The following is a 15,050-nucleotide window of genomic DNA, read 5'->3' on the forward strand; positions in this document are numbered from 1 at the left end:
TTAAAACACACCCTGAACTATATACTGAAGGACTTTGAATGCCCGTAAATTTGTGCACGACATTCTTCTACACGGAAGAAGAATTTGAAAAAGCATGAATCTACCCTTGTGGCGGCTTACCGTGCAAAGATGTCGCTGCCAGTTTGTTCCAGAGAAGGCATCCGAGGGGGAGAGAAGAGCGGGCTAGCGAAGCTGCTCTCGTGCGTTGACTGAAGAATATAACGCTCGGACGCTCGCATCGCGGCATCCCCCATCCTTCTGGTTTATCGTCGCATGTGATCGAGCCTTTCAGTAATAGAAATGCAAAGCTGGAAAAATGGCGGATGAACAGGTGAGTTCTCAATCAAAATATATAAACTGGCTGGCGCTACTTTGCGCAAAGCTGACAAACCGTTGCGATAAATATACGCGTCAGGCGGCGAGTTGTTAATCGTTGGTAAGAGAGAACCGACCGCGGACCGTGATCGAAATGTTTTTTATACCGTAAATTGTGCGTAATTGATGAAACTCTGTCGACTGGTTTAGCCGGACGCAAGTCGAGCCCCAACCCAGTGCAGTGTCAATCAAAACATTGTATAGCAGAGCGTTAAAGTCTGTCGGTGACAACGCGTAGCGTGAGATACAGTATCGCTGGGAAATTAACAGCGTTAAAATTCCTCTTTTAAACAGTCAAACGATGTTTAATCGATAGAATCTTTCACTACCGAAAGGTGGCATAATCCTTTTCACTGATCCTTGCGCTCTTCAGTCTGTAATCACCTTTTATTACACACTAGCTAATCACCAAACGCTCGTCTGCACTTAAACGGCGGCTATGCAATGTTTGTTTTCTTTTGTTTCAAAATATTATCTACTACGACTCTTGAACGTAAAACAGTCATAACCTAGAAATACCGTCTACGAAGAATCGGAAATTTTCACCAACCTTTGTCTAGAAGGGACAGAATTCGGTGTTACAGCACAATCGCTACCAAATTTTATCGACTTTCAATAGTTCCAAGTTGTTTTTCACCGTTTGTTTAGCGGCTTTTTTTTGTCATGAAATGTCGGTTGATAATTACTGTTCTAGCTGAATTTACATTGTTCGTTTGAACCTGCATAGTACCTATATCGTAACAAACTAGTTATAACAATTAAAGTAAATTTAACTTGAAATATTTTCGGAAAATCATAACACGAATATGGTACATTTTTGACAAGTTTCGCAATTTACCATGTAAAAACTGTTAATATTTTCACTTTTTAGCGAGAATAATTTAACCTGTATGTTTATTATAATTTCTATTAGGCATGCGTCAATACGTACTACATTAGTAATTGGAAAATTCCTCTTTAACATTTTTGTACTGAATTGTGTGTTCAATAATAGGCATTCTCCAGAATACGTAAAATGGAAATGAGCTTGTGACCGCACAGTCTCCATGCCTTGATTGCACAAAGTCTAAAAACATTAGTGAACTTTTAAAAACCGAAACCTGAGAGTTTGAATACTAGATACGTTGATAAACTACATACATTTCAAATATCGATTAATGACTGTTGATGTAGACAATAAACAAAAGTTGGGGATCTTAAATTGGTGATGCTTACCCCTACCCACCCCTCTGCAAGGACTGCTAATGTAAACTAAATAACGATGTAAAATAACTGAAGATGATGATTTAATAAACGTCATTTATAAATACAACCAACCGGCAGCGAGTGAAAATATGATAATTTATCAAATTAACGAACGATCCAAGATTGCTTAAGATCATCATAAGAATGAATCACGTACAGGAAGTACGGCAGCTGGAGTTGCTGTGCAAACAGCTGTACGAGTCCCACGACTCGGGACATCGTGCAGAGGCAGAAAAGGCTTTGGTCGGTTTTCAAAACGCCCCAGATACCTTGACTAAGTGTCAGCTGCTCCTAGATCGCGGGGATTCAGCCTATGCTCAATTACTGGCTGCTACGACTCTCGCTAAATTGGTATCGCGGCCGGCACAGGGGCTCAGTTTGCAGCAGAGACTGGACATACGTGAGTAGCGCGATAAATCATTTGAAACAACGTTTGCGACAAAATAACGGAGCTTTCTTTCAGGAAATTATGTTCTCAACTACTTGGCGACGCAACCCAAGCTACCTAATTTTGTTATACAAGCTCTGGTCACCCTATTTGCCAGGATATCAAAGCTCGGATGGTTTGACTCCGATAAAGATGAATATGTATTTAGGAATGTTGTTAGCGATATTACAAAATTTCTCCAGGTTTGTTCTATCCGTAATTTTTACGTTGGACTTGAACTACTCGCTCATTTCTTTAGACTAAGTGAACTTTTTGAATGTTCTATCATGTAGGGATCAGTAGAGCATTGTATGATAGGAGTGCAGCTGCTCTCGCAGTTGACGTGTGAAATGAATCAAATATCTGAAGTAGATGCGAATCGGTCATTTACAAAACATCGAAAAATAGCCAGCAGCTTTAGAGATTCTCAGCTGTTTGAAATCTTCAGACTCTCCTGCTCGTTACTGAGCACTGCACGTGAAAATTGTAAAAGTTTGAATTTCAACGATGAAGCACAGGTACATGAAAATCGAATTCAGCATTGATGTCGTTTCTATATTCAGTTTCTTTCTAATATTGAATATTTTTCCTATCACAGCATGGTTTGATGACACAACTTCTAAGGCTTGCGCAGAATTGCTTGACGTTCGATTTTATTGGAACATCGACTGACGAAAGTTCCGATGATCTCTGCACTGTTCAAATACCGACCAGTTGGAGACCAGCATTTTTAGATTTCACGACATTAAAATTATTTTTCGATCTTTACCACAGTCTGCCGAACACTTTATCTTCACTGGCACTCTCATGCCTGGTACAAATAGCCTCAGTGAGAAGGAGTCTGTTCTCAAACACTGAGAGAGCCAAGTTCTTGACGCATCTGGTAAATGGAGTGAAGCATATTTTGCAAAATCCACAGGGTTTGAGTGACCCAGAAAACTATCACGAATTCTGTAGATTACTAGCCCGTTTGAAAAGCAACTATCAACTTGGAGAATTGGTAATGGTAGAGAACTACCCAGAAGCTATACAACTGATAGCCAAGTTCACCGTACAAAGCCTGCAAATGTGGCAATTCGCACCTAACAGTGTTCACTATCTTTTGAGTCTTTGGCAAAGAATGGTAGCTTCGGTACCTTATGTCAAAGCGACGGAACCTCACTTGCTAGAAACCTATACCCCGGAAGTCTCAAACGCTTACATCACCTCGAGATTAGAATCTGTAGCTGTAGTAGTAAGAGAAGGATTGGAGGATCCACTCGATGACTTAGGAATGGTGCAGCAGCAGCTCGAGCAATTGTCTGTAATCGGAAGATGTGAATACCAAAAGACCTGCACCCTTTTGGTCCAGTTGTTCGATCAAGCAGCAAGAACCTATCAAGAACTCATGGCTCAAACTGCTTCGCCTACTCAGCAGATTGATATAACGATACAAGAGGGACAGCTCACGTGGCTTGTCTATATTATCGGTAAGATTTACATCAGTCAGCTATTAATTAAAGAATTATCATAAGTATTTACCTCATCTTAGCTTTAACTTGCTGTTGAGTGCAATTAATAATAATAATTATATTTCAACTTGAAAGTTTGTGACAAGGCCGAACTTTGTTAATGAATATCTGTGTTATTAGTAAAGTCATGTTTTAAATCGAGAAATTCAGCATCTCATCATATACAAATTGGTCTCTTGATATACATATTCCTGCAGTATCATTGGTTTATGAAACGTGCTAGTACATAAACTCATAAAAATGGTATAGGTAGTGCTATTGGAGGACGGGTGTCATTTCATAGTAACGATGAACATGATGCAATGGATGGAGAACTGGTATGCAGAGTTCTTCAGCTCATGAACTTGACCGATTCTAGACTGGCGCAGGGTGGCTGCGAAAAACTAGAGCTAGCTATGCTCAGTTTCTTTGAACAGTTTAGAAAAATATATGTAGGTGATCAAGTACAGAAAAATTCCAAAGTTTATAGAAGACTGTCAGATGTTTTGGGGCTTAGCGACGAGGCCATGGTTCTTAGTGTATTCATTAGAAAAATGTAAGTAGTTATCACTTGGTGCTTTTTCAATTTTCCAACAGAACACAATGCTTATCTTTCTATGATTCGTTACAGAATAACAAATTTAAAGTACTGGGGACGAAGTGAACAAATTATTTCTAAGACTTTACAACTTCTCAACGACCTCTCGGTAGGATACAGTTGTGTAAGAAAACTGGTTAAACTAGAAGAGGTTCAATTCATGTTGAACAATCACACGGTAAGAATAAAGTTTGTCATACCAATGAGCCTGTTGTTCGTACTAGGTAAAAGCCACGGTAGAACATGTGGCGCATGAACAACAAACACCCTCTGAATTATTTGGTCATCTTTTCCATTAATCTATTTTCTCTTCTTACTTTTGCAGAGTGAACATTTTCCATTTTTAGGAAACAGTGTCGCTGTAACTGAAATGCGATGTAGATCAATGTTTTACACTTCCCTTGGTAGATTACTTATGGTCGACCTGGGAGAGGATGAAGAAAGGTTTCATACTTTCATGCTACCGCTCACAGGTATCAGAATGATAGAAAAACGTCTCTATTGAGCTGTTCAGTTCAGTCTATATTTCAACAGAGTTTCACTTCCAATCTGAAAATTACTGTAAAAAAAAAAAACTATTACAGCTGCACTTGAGAGCCTTGGTCAACTCATGGGCGCTGCAGACACTCCATTATTTGCAGCTGAGGAAGCCAAAAAAGCATTAATTGGCCTTGCCAGAGATCTTCGGGGGCTTGCATATGCCTTCAACACAAAACCTTCATATATGATGTTATTTGACTGGATGTATCCTTTTTGGCTTTTCTGCTCCATCATTGAATCGATATAATTGAACATATTTGTTTAGTTTGTGTTCAATCTTCTTACAATCTAACGCCTAACAGAAACAAAACTTGATATTCTTCTCAACAAAAATTCAGTTATCCGAATTACACACCAATATTACTACATGCAGTAGAGTTATGGCATCACGAACCTCAAGTGACCACACCAGTCCTGAAGTTGTTCGCTGAGTTAGTACAAAACAGAACCCAGCGACTACAGTTTGATGTATCGTCCCCGAATGGTATATTGCTTTTCCGTGAAGCTAGCAAAGTCATATGCAGTTACGGTAACCACATATTGAATGTCGAAGTACCAAAAGATCAGATTTACCCATTAAAGCTCAAAGGAATAAGTATTTGCTTCAGTATGCTGAAAGCAGCTTTGTGTGGAAGTTACGTTAACTTTGGAGTGTTTAGATTATACGGCGACGAAGCCCTCGACAATGCGCTCAATACATTCGTCAAACTATTACTTAGCATACCGCAAAGCGATTTGTTGGTGAGTATTTTATGAAATAATCTTGTTTCCATGACTGAAAATGTTCAGTGATTTAAAGCCAAGTTGTTGAAGATTCTCTGTTATGAAATTCAATGCCAAGACTAACGCTATTTTAATAATTACATTTCACACCTACGACTTTTCATTCCAGGACTACCCCAAACTATCAGCTACATACTATGTGCTCCTCGAGTGCCTAGCACAGGATCATATGGCATTTTTATCAACACTGGAGCCCAGGGTATTCCTCTACATCTTATCGTCGATCAGCGAAGGCCTTACGGCACTAGGTGCGCTAAAAGACTCCTACACAGGTCTGTGCGGCTGATCATACCTTATTACTACCCTCTAAATCCTCGATGCCGTGAACTCATAGTGCTATCAATGAGAGTCTATTGTAGACAGGATTCCAGTCCCAGTTAATAAATCTTTCATTTATCCAAGAGCTTTTCGTTAAGAGTATAAACTAGATACTAAGTATTGGAAAAATCGTTTGTCTAAAGCGTATGCCATGTGCTTTTGCATCGTTGCTTGGAATGTGGACCTGCATCTGGGTATTATAATCGTTGGCAACAAGCAACAAGATTTTGAACAAACAGGAAACATTAATTTTAAACGTATGTTCAAAGTCACTGCTCCATAATCGAGTAAAACGAATGAAATTAATTATTTTAAAATCGTGGGCACTGAGAGAGGATTGGAGTGTGTAGAAACTAGACCCTTTTTATTTCAACAAGAAATTTATGAACACTGCTGCTTCGAGAACCATTATTAAAATCTAACGCTTAGAAATGCCACATATTATTTCTTTTAAAGTATTATTTCTATCACATTAATATTAATCATATATTATCAGTATACTGAATGAGTTGAAGAAAATTATCGTATATATTGCGAAAGAATACTGGGTCTAGCACATGTAGTCAGCCGCACAGCTGAAATTTCATTAATGTTTTTAATTTACATGTTTTCTCCAATTTTGTTATTTTTTCTTTCTTTCTTTCTTTTTTTTTATTTTAGTAGCCTCTACCACTAACTTACTAACGAAAAGAGCATGGAATACTTGTATCCAAGTTGACTTGTTGAAAGTTTGCCTTGCCATCTACTCAATAGAAAAAATAATTTAAATCATGGATTTCGCCTTTGTAGTTGGAAATTCAGGGTTTCAAAGCAAACGATGACAATGATTGTATGCAAAATTAAAGGGCCTACCTTAATTGGCGCAAATTTTTTCATGGATTTATAAATTCATCAATAAATATTCACACGCGAATGCTATGGATCACGAAGGATTCTAATTATACTCTTTTCGTCTTGTATCTACATGAATAACAAGTATTTTCATTAATTGGGTTTTAGTTGTGACAAAATTGTCAAAGGTAGGTGCTTATATGCTTTGTGATCATTGTTTTCATTTATTTTATGAAAGTATCAATTGTTCCTTTTGATGTATATGCTGCTGAACTATTTATCTGTTCATCACACTTGTCTGATAGAAGAGATTTGCTTGTGTTACAGACACTATGGTTTGCACTGGTTGCTGTGCAACGCTAGATCACATTGTGACATACTTGTTCAAACAGCTATATCAAAAAGGTAAGCAGAAACTTATGTGAAGCAAAGTGCAACTTGACACTCCATTATGAATTTATTGTCCAAGTGAATGAATACAAATTCGCTTTTTTTTTGCCAATCACTAGCTTCTTCCAGTTGAACTTTCCATGAATAGTTGTCTTTCTTTTTTATTATAGCAGGTGTTTACCCTGGAAAAAAAAATGCCTCGGTACCAGGTGGGGGCGAATTGTTTTTACAAGTTTTGAAACAGCACCCCGGAATTCTTCAGCAAATACTGAGCACAGTATTGAACGTGATAATGTTTGAAGATTGTAGAAACCAATGGAGTATGTCCAGACCTCTCTTGGGTTTAATACTCTTGAACGAAGAGGTAAAAATACCTTTCTATAACATTTGTAAACTACCATTTGCTCCTCTAATGATACCCTATCGTCTTTATATCATAGAATAAGGTAAAAATCGTATACATCGTTTTCAGTACTTCAACCAATTGCGAGAGAACATAATCAGGAGTCAACCGGTCGACAAACAAGGTGCCATGGCGCAGTGGTTCGAAAACCTAATGGATGGTATCGAGAGGAATCTACTGACCAAAAACAGAGACAGGTGAATCTTTGGGTTCTCAGTATTTGATGTATTTACAGAAAAAGTACTCTAGTATGGATCCAACTCTTCTTGTTTACATAACGCTTTTGTGACCTTTTTGTTTCTCAGGTTTACACAGAATCTATCGATGTTCAGGAGAGATATAAACGACTTTCTCAAGGGTCCCAACATGTCTGCAAACTCAGTCAGTGATATGATGACTTCGTAGTGGCTCGGTCACCTAGGTTATGACCGTTGTGACAAAATTTTTACCCGCCAAATGCTTGACTGTGCGTGTGTGCGAGTGTAACTATGAATTGTGATGGTAATTTCGTTTTAGATATATGTACATGATAAGTATAGTAATGGTGTATTAATACTGCGATGTTACAGTGGCTCTCTGCGAGTTGGCTTCCTATTTAAATTAATGTCTGAATTTTTAATTTCCGGTCACTGAATGTAGCGTGCCGTTTTATCAAGCTCAGTGGTGGGATGATAACAATACTGTAGACAGATACATACACATATATCTAGTAAATTTTAATTTTAAGTAATCCGTTGTAATTGTTTCCACCCTATTCTTCTAATGCTATTTTCGAGTTGAAATTCTGCGTGTGACGGGATTTTTTTTTACACATCCATATCTCATGGTTCAACAGAACATGTTGAAACAGTATCTAACTACTGCTCTTTGTACGTATTTTTTTTATTATACCTTCTGTCAGATTGAATGTGTTATTTGTATGCTTCTGTATTACAGAAAATTGATCAAATCATTTGAAACACAAAGATATATGAATGTGGGGAGACAGTGATTTAAATTATGTAAATGTGAATTGACGTATTTAAAACTTGTGTAATATTCTGTGTCTTTTTTTTTAACTTTGCCTATAGTGCCTATGTACATTCAGCATTGCGTGTAAACATCGTTTATATTAGCACTGTGTTACCACCCGTAACTATGTGACAGGGTGGCGATAGACCGAGAATAGTTATGGAATTTGGTTATTTGTGAAAAGTCAGGGAATTTTATTTTAGTAAAATTGGCGCTAACTTAAATGATTATTAATCAAATGAATCATAACTTCTCCTAGAAGTGTTTTTGAGATAAAATGCAAAATTATTCGTAAAAAAAAAAATAGCAAGTTTGATCACAAAGAGAATAACAAATAAATGCTACAAAATATTTTGGATGAAAAATTTGAATGTCCATATTGACTTTGGAATGAATGTGAGATTTGGTTTTTAAATTTGGTGCACTTCGACAAAACAAGCGCTTTCAATGCATTTCATTACTTTAAAGCGATTGTCTAATTAGCCTGAGACAGAAGCAGAGAGAGTGGAATGAAAGAAAGAACAGATCGTATATTAATGATGAAGAAAAAAACTATTGAAGTACGATCAAGAATAGGGAGCCACGTGGCAGTCAACTCGTAGGTACGGTTAAAGTAATATGGATGTTAATTGATGCGTAGTTGGTATGCTTCCGTACATTGGAATGTGCTACTAGTTTTCGTCCTTTTTATTCCAATATAATATACATACGGTACATCAAAGTTTTGTATTGGCCACAAAGAGTGTAGTGTAAATGTGGACCGCGGCCTTAAAACCTGTTTGTGGCAATGCTGGATAGTGTGCAGTGGCGGGTAATTCTGACAATGAGAGTTTGACCATCAGGAGGCGGAGCTACATAAATTTTCATTCAGGTCTTGATATGTAATATTAACTGGACTACGCAACGGACTATTTACACAAAGTCAGTCAGCTGTGAACTATGTGAATGATGTAAATGAAGATATCATTAAATAATATCGTGTAAGAGTGCATACTTGTTATTATTATTATTATTATTATTACTATTATTAATATTATTATGAATATATTATTGTAACAAACAACAAAAGTATGAAATATATATATATATATATATATATATATAGATCCATAAATATATATATATATAATAATAATATGAAATAAATTGAACACGGTGTAGCCTGCTGCCAACATGTATAAATATTGCATACACACTTACATATATGTGATACTACTAATTATACTTTCTTTTCGAAAGGAGTATTTCATTCGTATTTTCAGTTGCTTGCACAATTTGAGAAATTGGTAAATTTCACAAAGAAATAAGAAAATCACAAAGAAATAAAGGAATATACTCATACGTGTATATATATAATTATATATACATATGTATGTGTGTGTATATGTATATATATATATATATATGAATATTACTTTTGACTTTCATTACGTACGTGTAATACACGAAATTCAAAACGTCTAGGTGTTACGATCCGATATTATTCATCTTGTATTTTAAACTTGGTTGTGCCTCATTTTTGCTCCCAAATATAAGGCTCTTAGTGCGGCGATTTGATTATATTTTCCGTAAATACAGCGATAGAAAAAGTTTTATACACTTTTACCAAACTTTAAATTATTATATTTTGAAAAATATGACGGACATGTACACGTGTTCTTCATTTCTTCATACATAAATTATCACGTGTTAGTTAAATATATCATTTGTCTGAAACATCAACGATTAATTTTGAAATATTTTTATGCGTAAAAACAGAACCATAATGATAATGATACATTCAAACTAAAACACTATGAAAACGAAAAAAAAAATCGTAGAAGAATACTTTGATTCTATTTATTCGAAAGTAAAGCAGAATTTAAATTCTTGTGAATTTTCAATTCACACTTAGATGAATAATCAAGATTGAAATCATTGAATGTTGGAAGCAAGCAAATACCGTGAAGAGTTTTTTGGCTGCTATAGAGCTATGTGTCGTATTTTTCTCGATGATTGATATAGGTATAAGTAGAGAATCATTCTCCCATATTACATAATATAATTTAGTTGCAATATGCAATAAAATACACAATAAATACATTTTTCATCGCATTTAGTAAAGATTACCCAGATTAAAACAAAATGTGAAGTGATTAAGGGCCCCGGGGAATTCGATATTCTCTTCATATTTTCACGAATGCATCATGCTGTTAATTAATATACCATTTAAACTTTTACTTGTCAAGCAGACTGAGGAAAACGATTATGAAGTGGATTATTTGGTGCTGCGTAATTACAGTGAATCTATGTCCTTCATTATTTCATTATTATTGTTATTATTTAAAAATTTTGTGATAACTTTGTCAAGACGTCACTTAAGAATTTTTTTTACCCAAATACATCGCGTAGTATCTTATAGGTCAGTCTGTCTGAGATTGATTTCATTCTTAGTCACTTTTTTCCTACAGATTCCACTATCCTGTCTATTAACAGTTTCTGATATTTTTCCGTATTTTGTTCGTGCGCGGCAAATAATAATAATAATAATAATAATAATAGCGTCACTAAATATTTCTTATTTATATATAAATAGATATCTCATAATCTTGGCTGTTGTTGATGTCGTTATTCCTTGTTTTTGGTGAGAAAAAATGAGCACTCCAAAAGTGATTTTCCGAAAATAGAAGGATACTATCCAATCGTATCGTGATTTGGCAAGTCTGTTAAATTGGATGGACCAATTACAGGTGTATCGTCAATAAATTTTTTAATCCACGTTGCGTAGGCCGAAACCTAAAGAAAATCGAAAAATGATAAAACAAAAATTGCGATTATTCTCATAATCTCACAGCAAATTGATGGACTATCGTGGCGAAGAAAACATTTTCACCTTTGTAAATATGGTGTAATAATTTGGGTCGCAAAAGCTGGTCCCTAAACGTCTTGGGCTGATGGAAACAACGCCGTGTATTTCCCAGCGCGTAGAATTTGGTTTAGGAAGAAACAAACCGCCGCCACTGTCCCCGTTGCAGACCCCCGTTCCGTTTCCCCATCCCGCACAGAACGAAGTGTACGTTATGTACTTCCGGAAATCCCTCTTTTGCTTTTCGCGACACTTGTCGGCTGAAACTATCTCCACGGACGCTATCCTCAGCGACGAACTGAACGTGTCGTTTTCGGTTATCCCCATGCCTGCGGTATAAAGAAGGACTAAGATCCACTTTCATTTTCCTCCCATTATTTTCATAACTAAGGTGATTTCCCATTTTTGGGGAGTTTTTGTTTATGCCTTGAAACGAGCATCCTTCGTCGATTAACTCGAGAAAGTCGCACATTTTAGAGATTTCGTTTGCTCGTATACTCACCGATCACCAGTCCAATAGCACCATCTCTTTGTACTACGTCATTGGCATCGGTCCAATCAATGCAGACTGGACTGACGCTTGAATTAATTACCACGGATTTTTTCAGTAACAATATAGCAAGATCTGAGCCGTAGTTTCCTTCGCGGTCCTGATAGGAATACTGCAATTCGATATTTTCCACATCGAAGACCTGCGCATCTTCTCCTTGGGCATCGAAGTCGCTCGAGAAAGCACCGAGGACGACTTTCAAGAGATCAGCATCACTCTGCCACACGCAATGCCCAGCCGTGAGAACCAATCGTTCAGCGATCAGAGTTCCACCACAGAAAAAACTCGGCCTTCCATTCTCAAATGAAAATAATGCAGCATGCCACGGAAGATGATCGCTCAAAGATGCCTCCCATCCCTTAACTATCAATGGCAAAACTGAAAAAATCATGGGAATGAAACATCGCAGTTATTGAGACGAGCCATGAAGATTGATCATTTGTTCGCCTGAGGAATTTTACCCGACAGATCTCGATTTCCGCACTCCGGTTTACAGCTGAGATGCTTTCGACTCCATGCCCCGTCATGCAAACATGTAACGTGAGATGCTCCGGCTTCCGGTTCGTAGTAAATTGGACATTCCAAGAAAGCGTGAGTGCCTACAGGAACGTAACGATCGCAAGGTATCCATCCTTCATGGGGACCCCATTTCACTTCGCACCTTTTAACTGCACCAGGCGCAGCCAAAGGTGGGCAAGTTATACTCAAACCACCTTAAAAATTTCGACTAATATTTACCCGCAATAATATGGTTGGAGGAGTGATCAAATGAAGAGAAGCTAACCCGTGGGACACGTTGGAATCGAAGGTGTCCATTCGTTATCTTCGCAGAAGATCGTGTCGGAGCCTTCGAGGGATCCTTCAATGTCGCAGAAATATTCGAGCTTCGTTAATTCCGCGACAACTTCGCCGGGGTGACAATCGGGACAGCCTGAAACTCTGTAGTGGGTTCCAGGTTTGGTGGGTGGCAAACGGCAGGCTCCTTCCGGCAAACTGACGCCGCACATTTTCTCGTCTTCGTCGCTCCAATCGTAACAGTTTTGCTCGAAGTTACATTTCTTGCTCTCCGGTATGCAACCACCGTAAGAACACTGGAAGAACCCTGGTGGGCACCTGACCAGACGGATGTTTGTGGTTTCAAAAGGACGTTGGGAGTCGGAAGGTGTCAATATTGAAACCCCAATAGCTCGACTGCAGATAGATACCTACGTGTGCGTGCTGCACCGTTTGAAATCTTCATCCGAACCATCCCTGCACTGGTGACTTCCATCGCACACTTTATCGTTAGGTATGCACTGCCCACCACTTTCGCAGGTGAATTCTTGGTCGCTGTTGGTAAAAGAAGTTAAGAAGAGAGTAGGTGTACAATGAAGGTTCGGGATACAGATTACCATACCGACATTTACCGACACTTAGCCAAGACACAAACCTTTTTCTAAAATTTAAACCACCGTCAAATAAGGGTTTGTGCCTTGGCTAAGTGTCGGTAAATTCCGATATGAGCATCTGTATCCGGAACCGGTCTTGTATATCAATTGAAAAGCTTAATTAGAAGCTTGTGCGAATTTCGATACGATGAAGTTTACTGACATTCCTGTACCTGCACTTATATTGCTCGCATTCGGAGCCGCGGCAATTCATCGCTCTGCAAGAAGCCGGGTCTTCGTCAGTGGCATCGATGCAGTCCTTGGTACCGTCGCATATGACTTCCTGGTGAACGCATCCACCGTAAGAGCAGTGATAGGTGTGCGACGGGCACGGATGGCCGAGACAAGTTGTGGCGTTCTCGTCGCTACCATCCCGACAATCCGGATAGCCGTTGCAAATATCTTTTAGTGGAATGCACTCGGGGAAATCGACGCATTGAAACTCACGATCGGTGCAAATTTCCGCTACGTCGCAGCGCGTCTCGTCGCTACCGTCCGCACAATTTTCAATCCCGTCACATCGAGATCCCCGAGGTATACATGCTCCGTAGGCACACCGGAAGGCAGACATTGGACATCTACAGTAAATGCTCAGACATAGACGGCAATATTTCGTTATCGCTATTTTTTTCTTTCTTGTGTAAAATTTAGCATTTTTGCAAAATTCCTTGGGTGGAGCACTAAATTATACGGCATTCCTAACATAAAATTTGTATTTATCAATCTGTAAAATTCTTACACAACTCGACGACAAAGTTTCCGAGTTTCATCGGAAATGTCATGGCAATCGGGTCTTCCGTCGCAGACTCGGGCAAGAAGAATTTCGGATCCATCAACGCAAACGAATGACGAAGGTCCTTCCGACACTTCCTTCGCCGCATTATAAGCTTAAACGGGTATGAATGACGTCACGAATTTGCGGCGATACCATTTATCAATGATACTTAATGTTAAATATTGACACAGTTGCTCGAGACGTTATACGTGCATCTGTCCAAAGAATCGTTTCAAACGGACGGCACTAAACATTATCTTATGCCCTATACAATATGTCGCATTTGGATGCCCGTCCGAGTATGCACCGAGCTTATTTCGATCACCTTCCTCATCTATATTCAATGCGTATAATATATATCGCAAAAAAGATTTAGCTTTTCGTTTAATTTGCAATTGTTGGTTTCCTTGTTTGATAATAATTCATGATATCTTACCAGAAGATACAGAGCAGGTGGAAATAGCCAGCAAGACGCGCAACATTTTTCATCGATTTGAAACCAAGCTGCGGCTGCTGCTGGCTTTATATATACATTTCCGACATTACAACGTACTGATACGTATAATATGTCGGATGTAGTCAACACGCGATCCGTTGAAAATTTAATGGAAACTTGGTCGTTCTTCCGCATTATATTCAGGCGAGAATAATCGTCGCTCTCGCGGAAAATTGTGCTTTTGTTCATTATATAACACAAAAGTATGCCGCTTATTATCAAATCACATTTCCGTGCAAAGTATGCAAACATTTTGTGGAGTTGGTGCTATTGCAAAGTATTAAAACGATAGGTTTTCCAGTGATATCGGTGTGCTTCGATACGTGAAACGTTTATTCGATTGTGAATAAAATTAGCCCGTTTTGACGATTATGCAAAAGAATTCTCAATTTCGTTTTCCAAAAATGTTTTTCAAATAAGATTCTAAATACAAAAACAAAAGAACTAAATTTAATCTTCGATTGTAATCTATAACCCCCGAAAACCCAGAAAATAAATATGGAACTCAGATAAAATTCAGCAAAATGTTGGCGCACGTGATTGGCT

The 15,050-nt window shown here is 38.0% G+C and overlaps 2 protein-coding genes across 8 annotated transcripts; one reads left to right on the forward strand and one right to left on the reverse strand.

Moving 5' to 3' along the window:
- The first annotated feature begins 211 nt into the window (after positions 1-211).
- Positions 212-8,287, forward strand: LOC124413563 (exportin-7). Of its 7 annotated transcripts, none has more exons than XM_046894244.1 (15): positions 212-331; positions 1,381-2,020; positions 2,084-2,250; positions 2,341-2,565; positions 2,646-3,516; positions 3,802-4,093; positions 4,169-4,313; positions 4,461-4,608; positions 4,720-4,879; positions 5,014-5,416; positions 5,568-5,730; positions 6,935-7,012; positions 7,168-7,361; positions 7,470-7,597; positions 7,706-8,287. In XM_046894244.1, the coding sequence occupies exons 2-15, from the start codon at positions 1,765-1,767 to the stop codon at positions 7,803-7,805; spliced, it is 3,330 nt and encodes a 1,109-aa protein (XP_046750200.1). In that variant the 5' UTR covers positions 212-331; positions 1,381-1,764; the 3' UTR covers positions 7,806-8,287. The 7 variants fall into 7 exon arrangements, with proteins under 7 accessions (XP_046750200.1, XP_046750199.1, XP_046750203.1 ...); XM_046894243.1 differs by having other exon boundaries at positions 214-331; positions 1,780-2,020; XM_046894247.1 differs by having other exon boundaries at positions 214-331; positions 1,780-2,020; positions 3,808-4,093.
- Positions 8,288-11,053: 2,766 nt separating this feature from the next.
- Positions 11,054-14,518, reverse strand: LOC124413565 (modular serine protease-like). The gene is made up of 9 exons (XM_046894251.1): positions 14,445-14,518; positions 13,973-14,120; positions 13,407-13,811; positions 13,016-13,135; positions 12,591-12,919; positions 12,268-12,522; positions 11,759-12,184; positions 11,284-11,585; positions 11,054-11,186 (listed from the first exon to the last, which is right to left on the reverse strand). The coding sequence occupies exons 1-9, from the start codon at positions 14,488-14,490 to the stop codon at positions 11,085-11,087; spliced, it is 2,133 nt and encodes a 710-aa protein (XP_046750207.1). The 5' UTR covers positions 14,491-14,518; the 3' UTR covers positions 11,054-11,084.
- Between the last annotated feature and the right edge of the window lie 532 nt (positions 14,519-15,050).

The sequence above is a fragment of the Diprion similis genome, chromosome 12 (assembly GCF_021155765.1).
Source record: "Diprion similis isolate iyDipSimi1 chromosome 12, iyDipSimi1.1, whole genome shotgun sequence".
Classification (NCBI taxonomy): domain Eukaryota; kingdom Metazoa; phylum Arthropoda; class Insecta; order Hymenoptera; family Diprionidae; genus Diprion; species Diprion similis.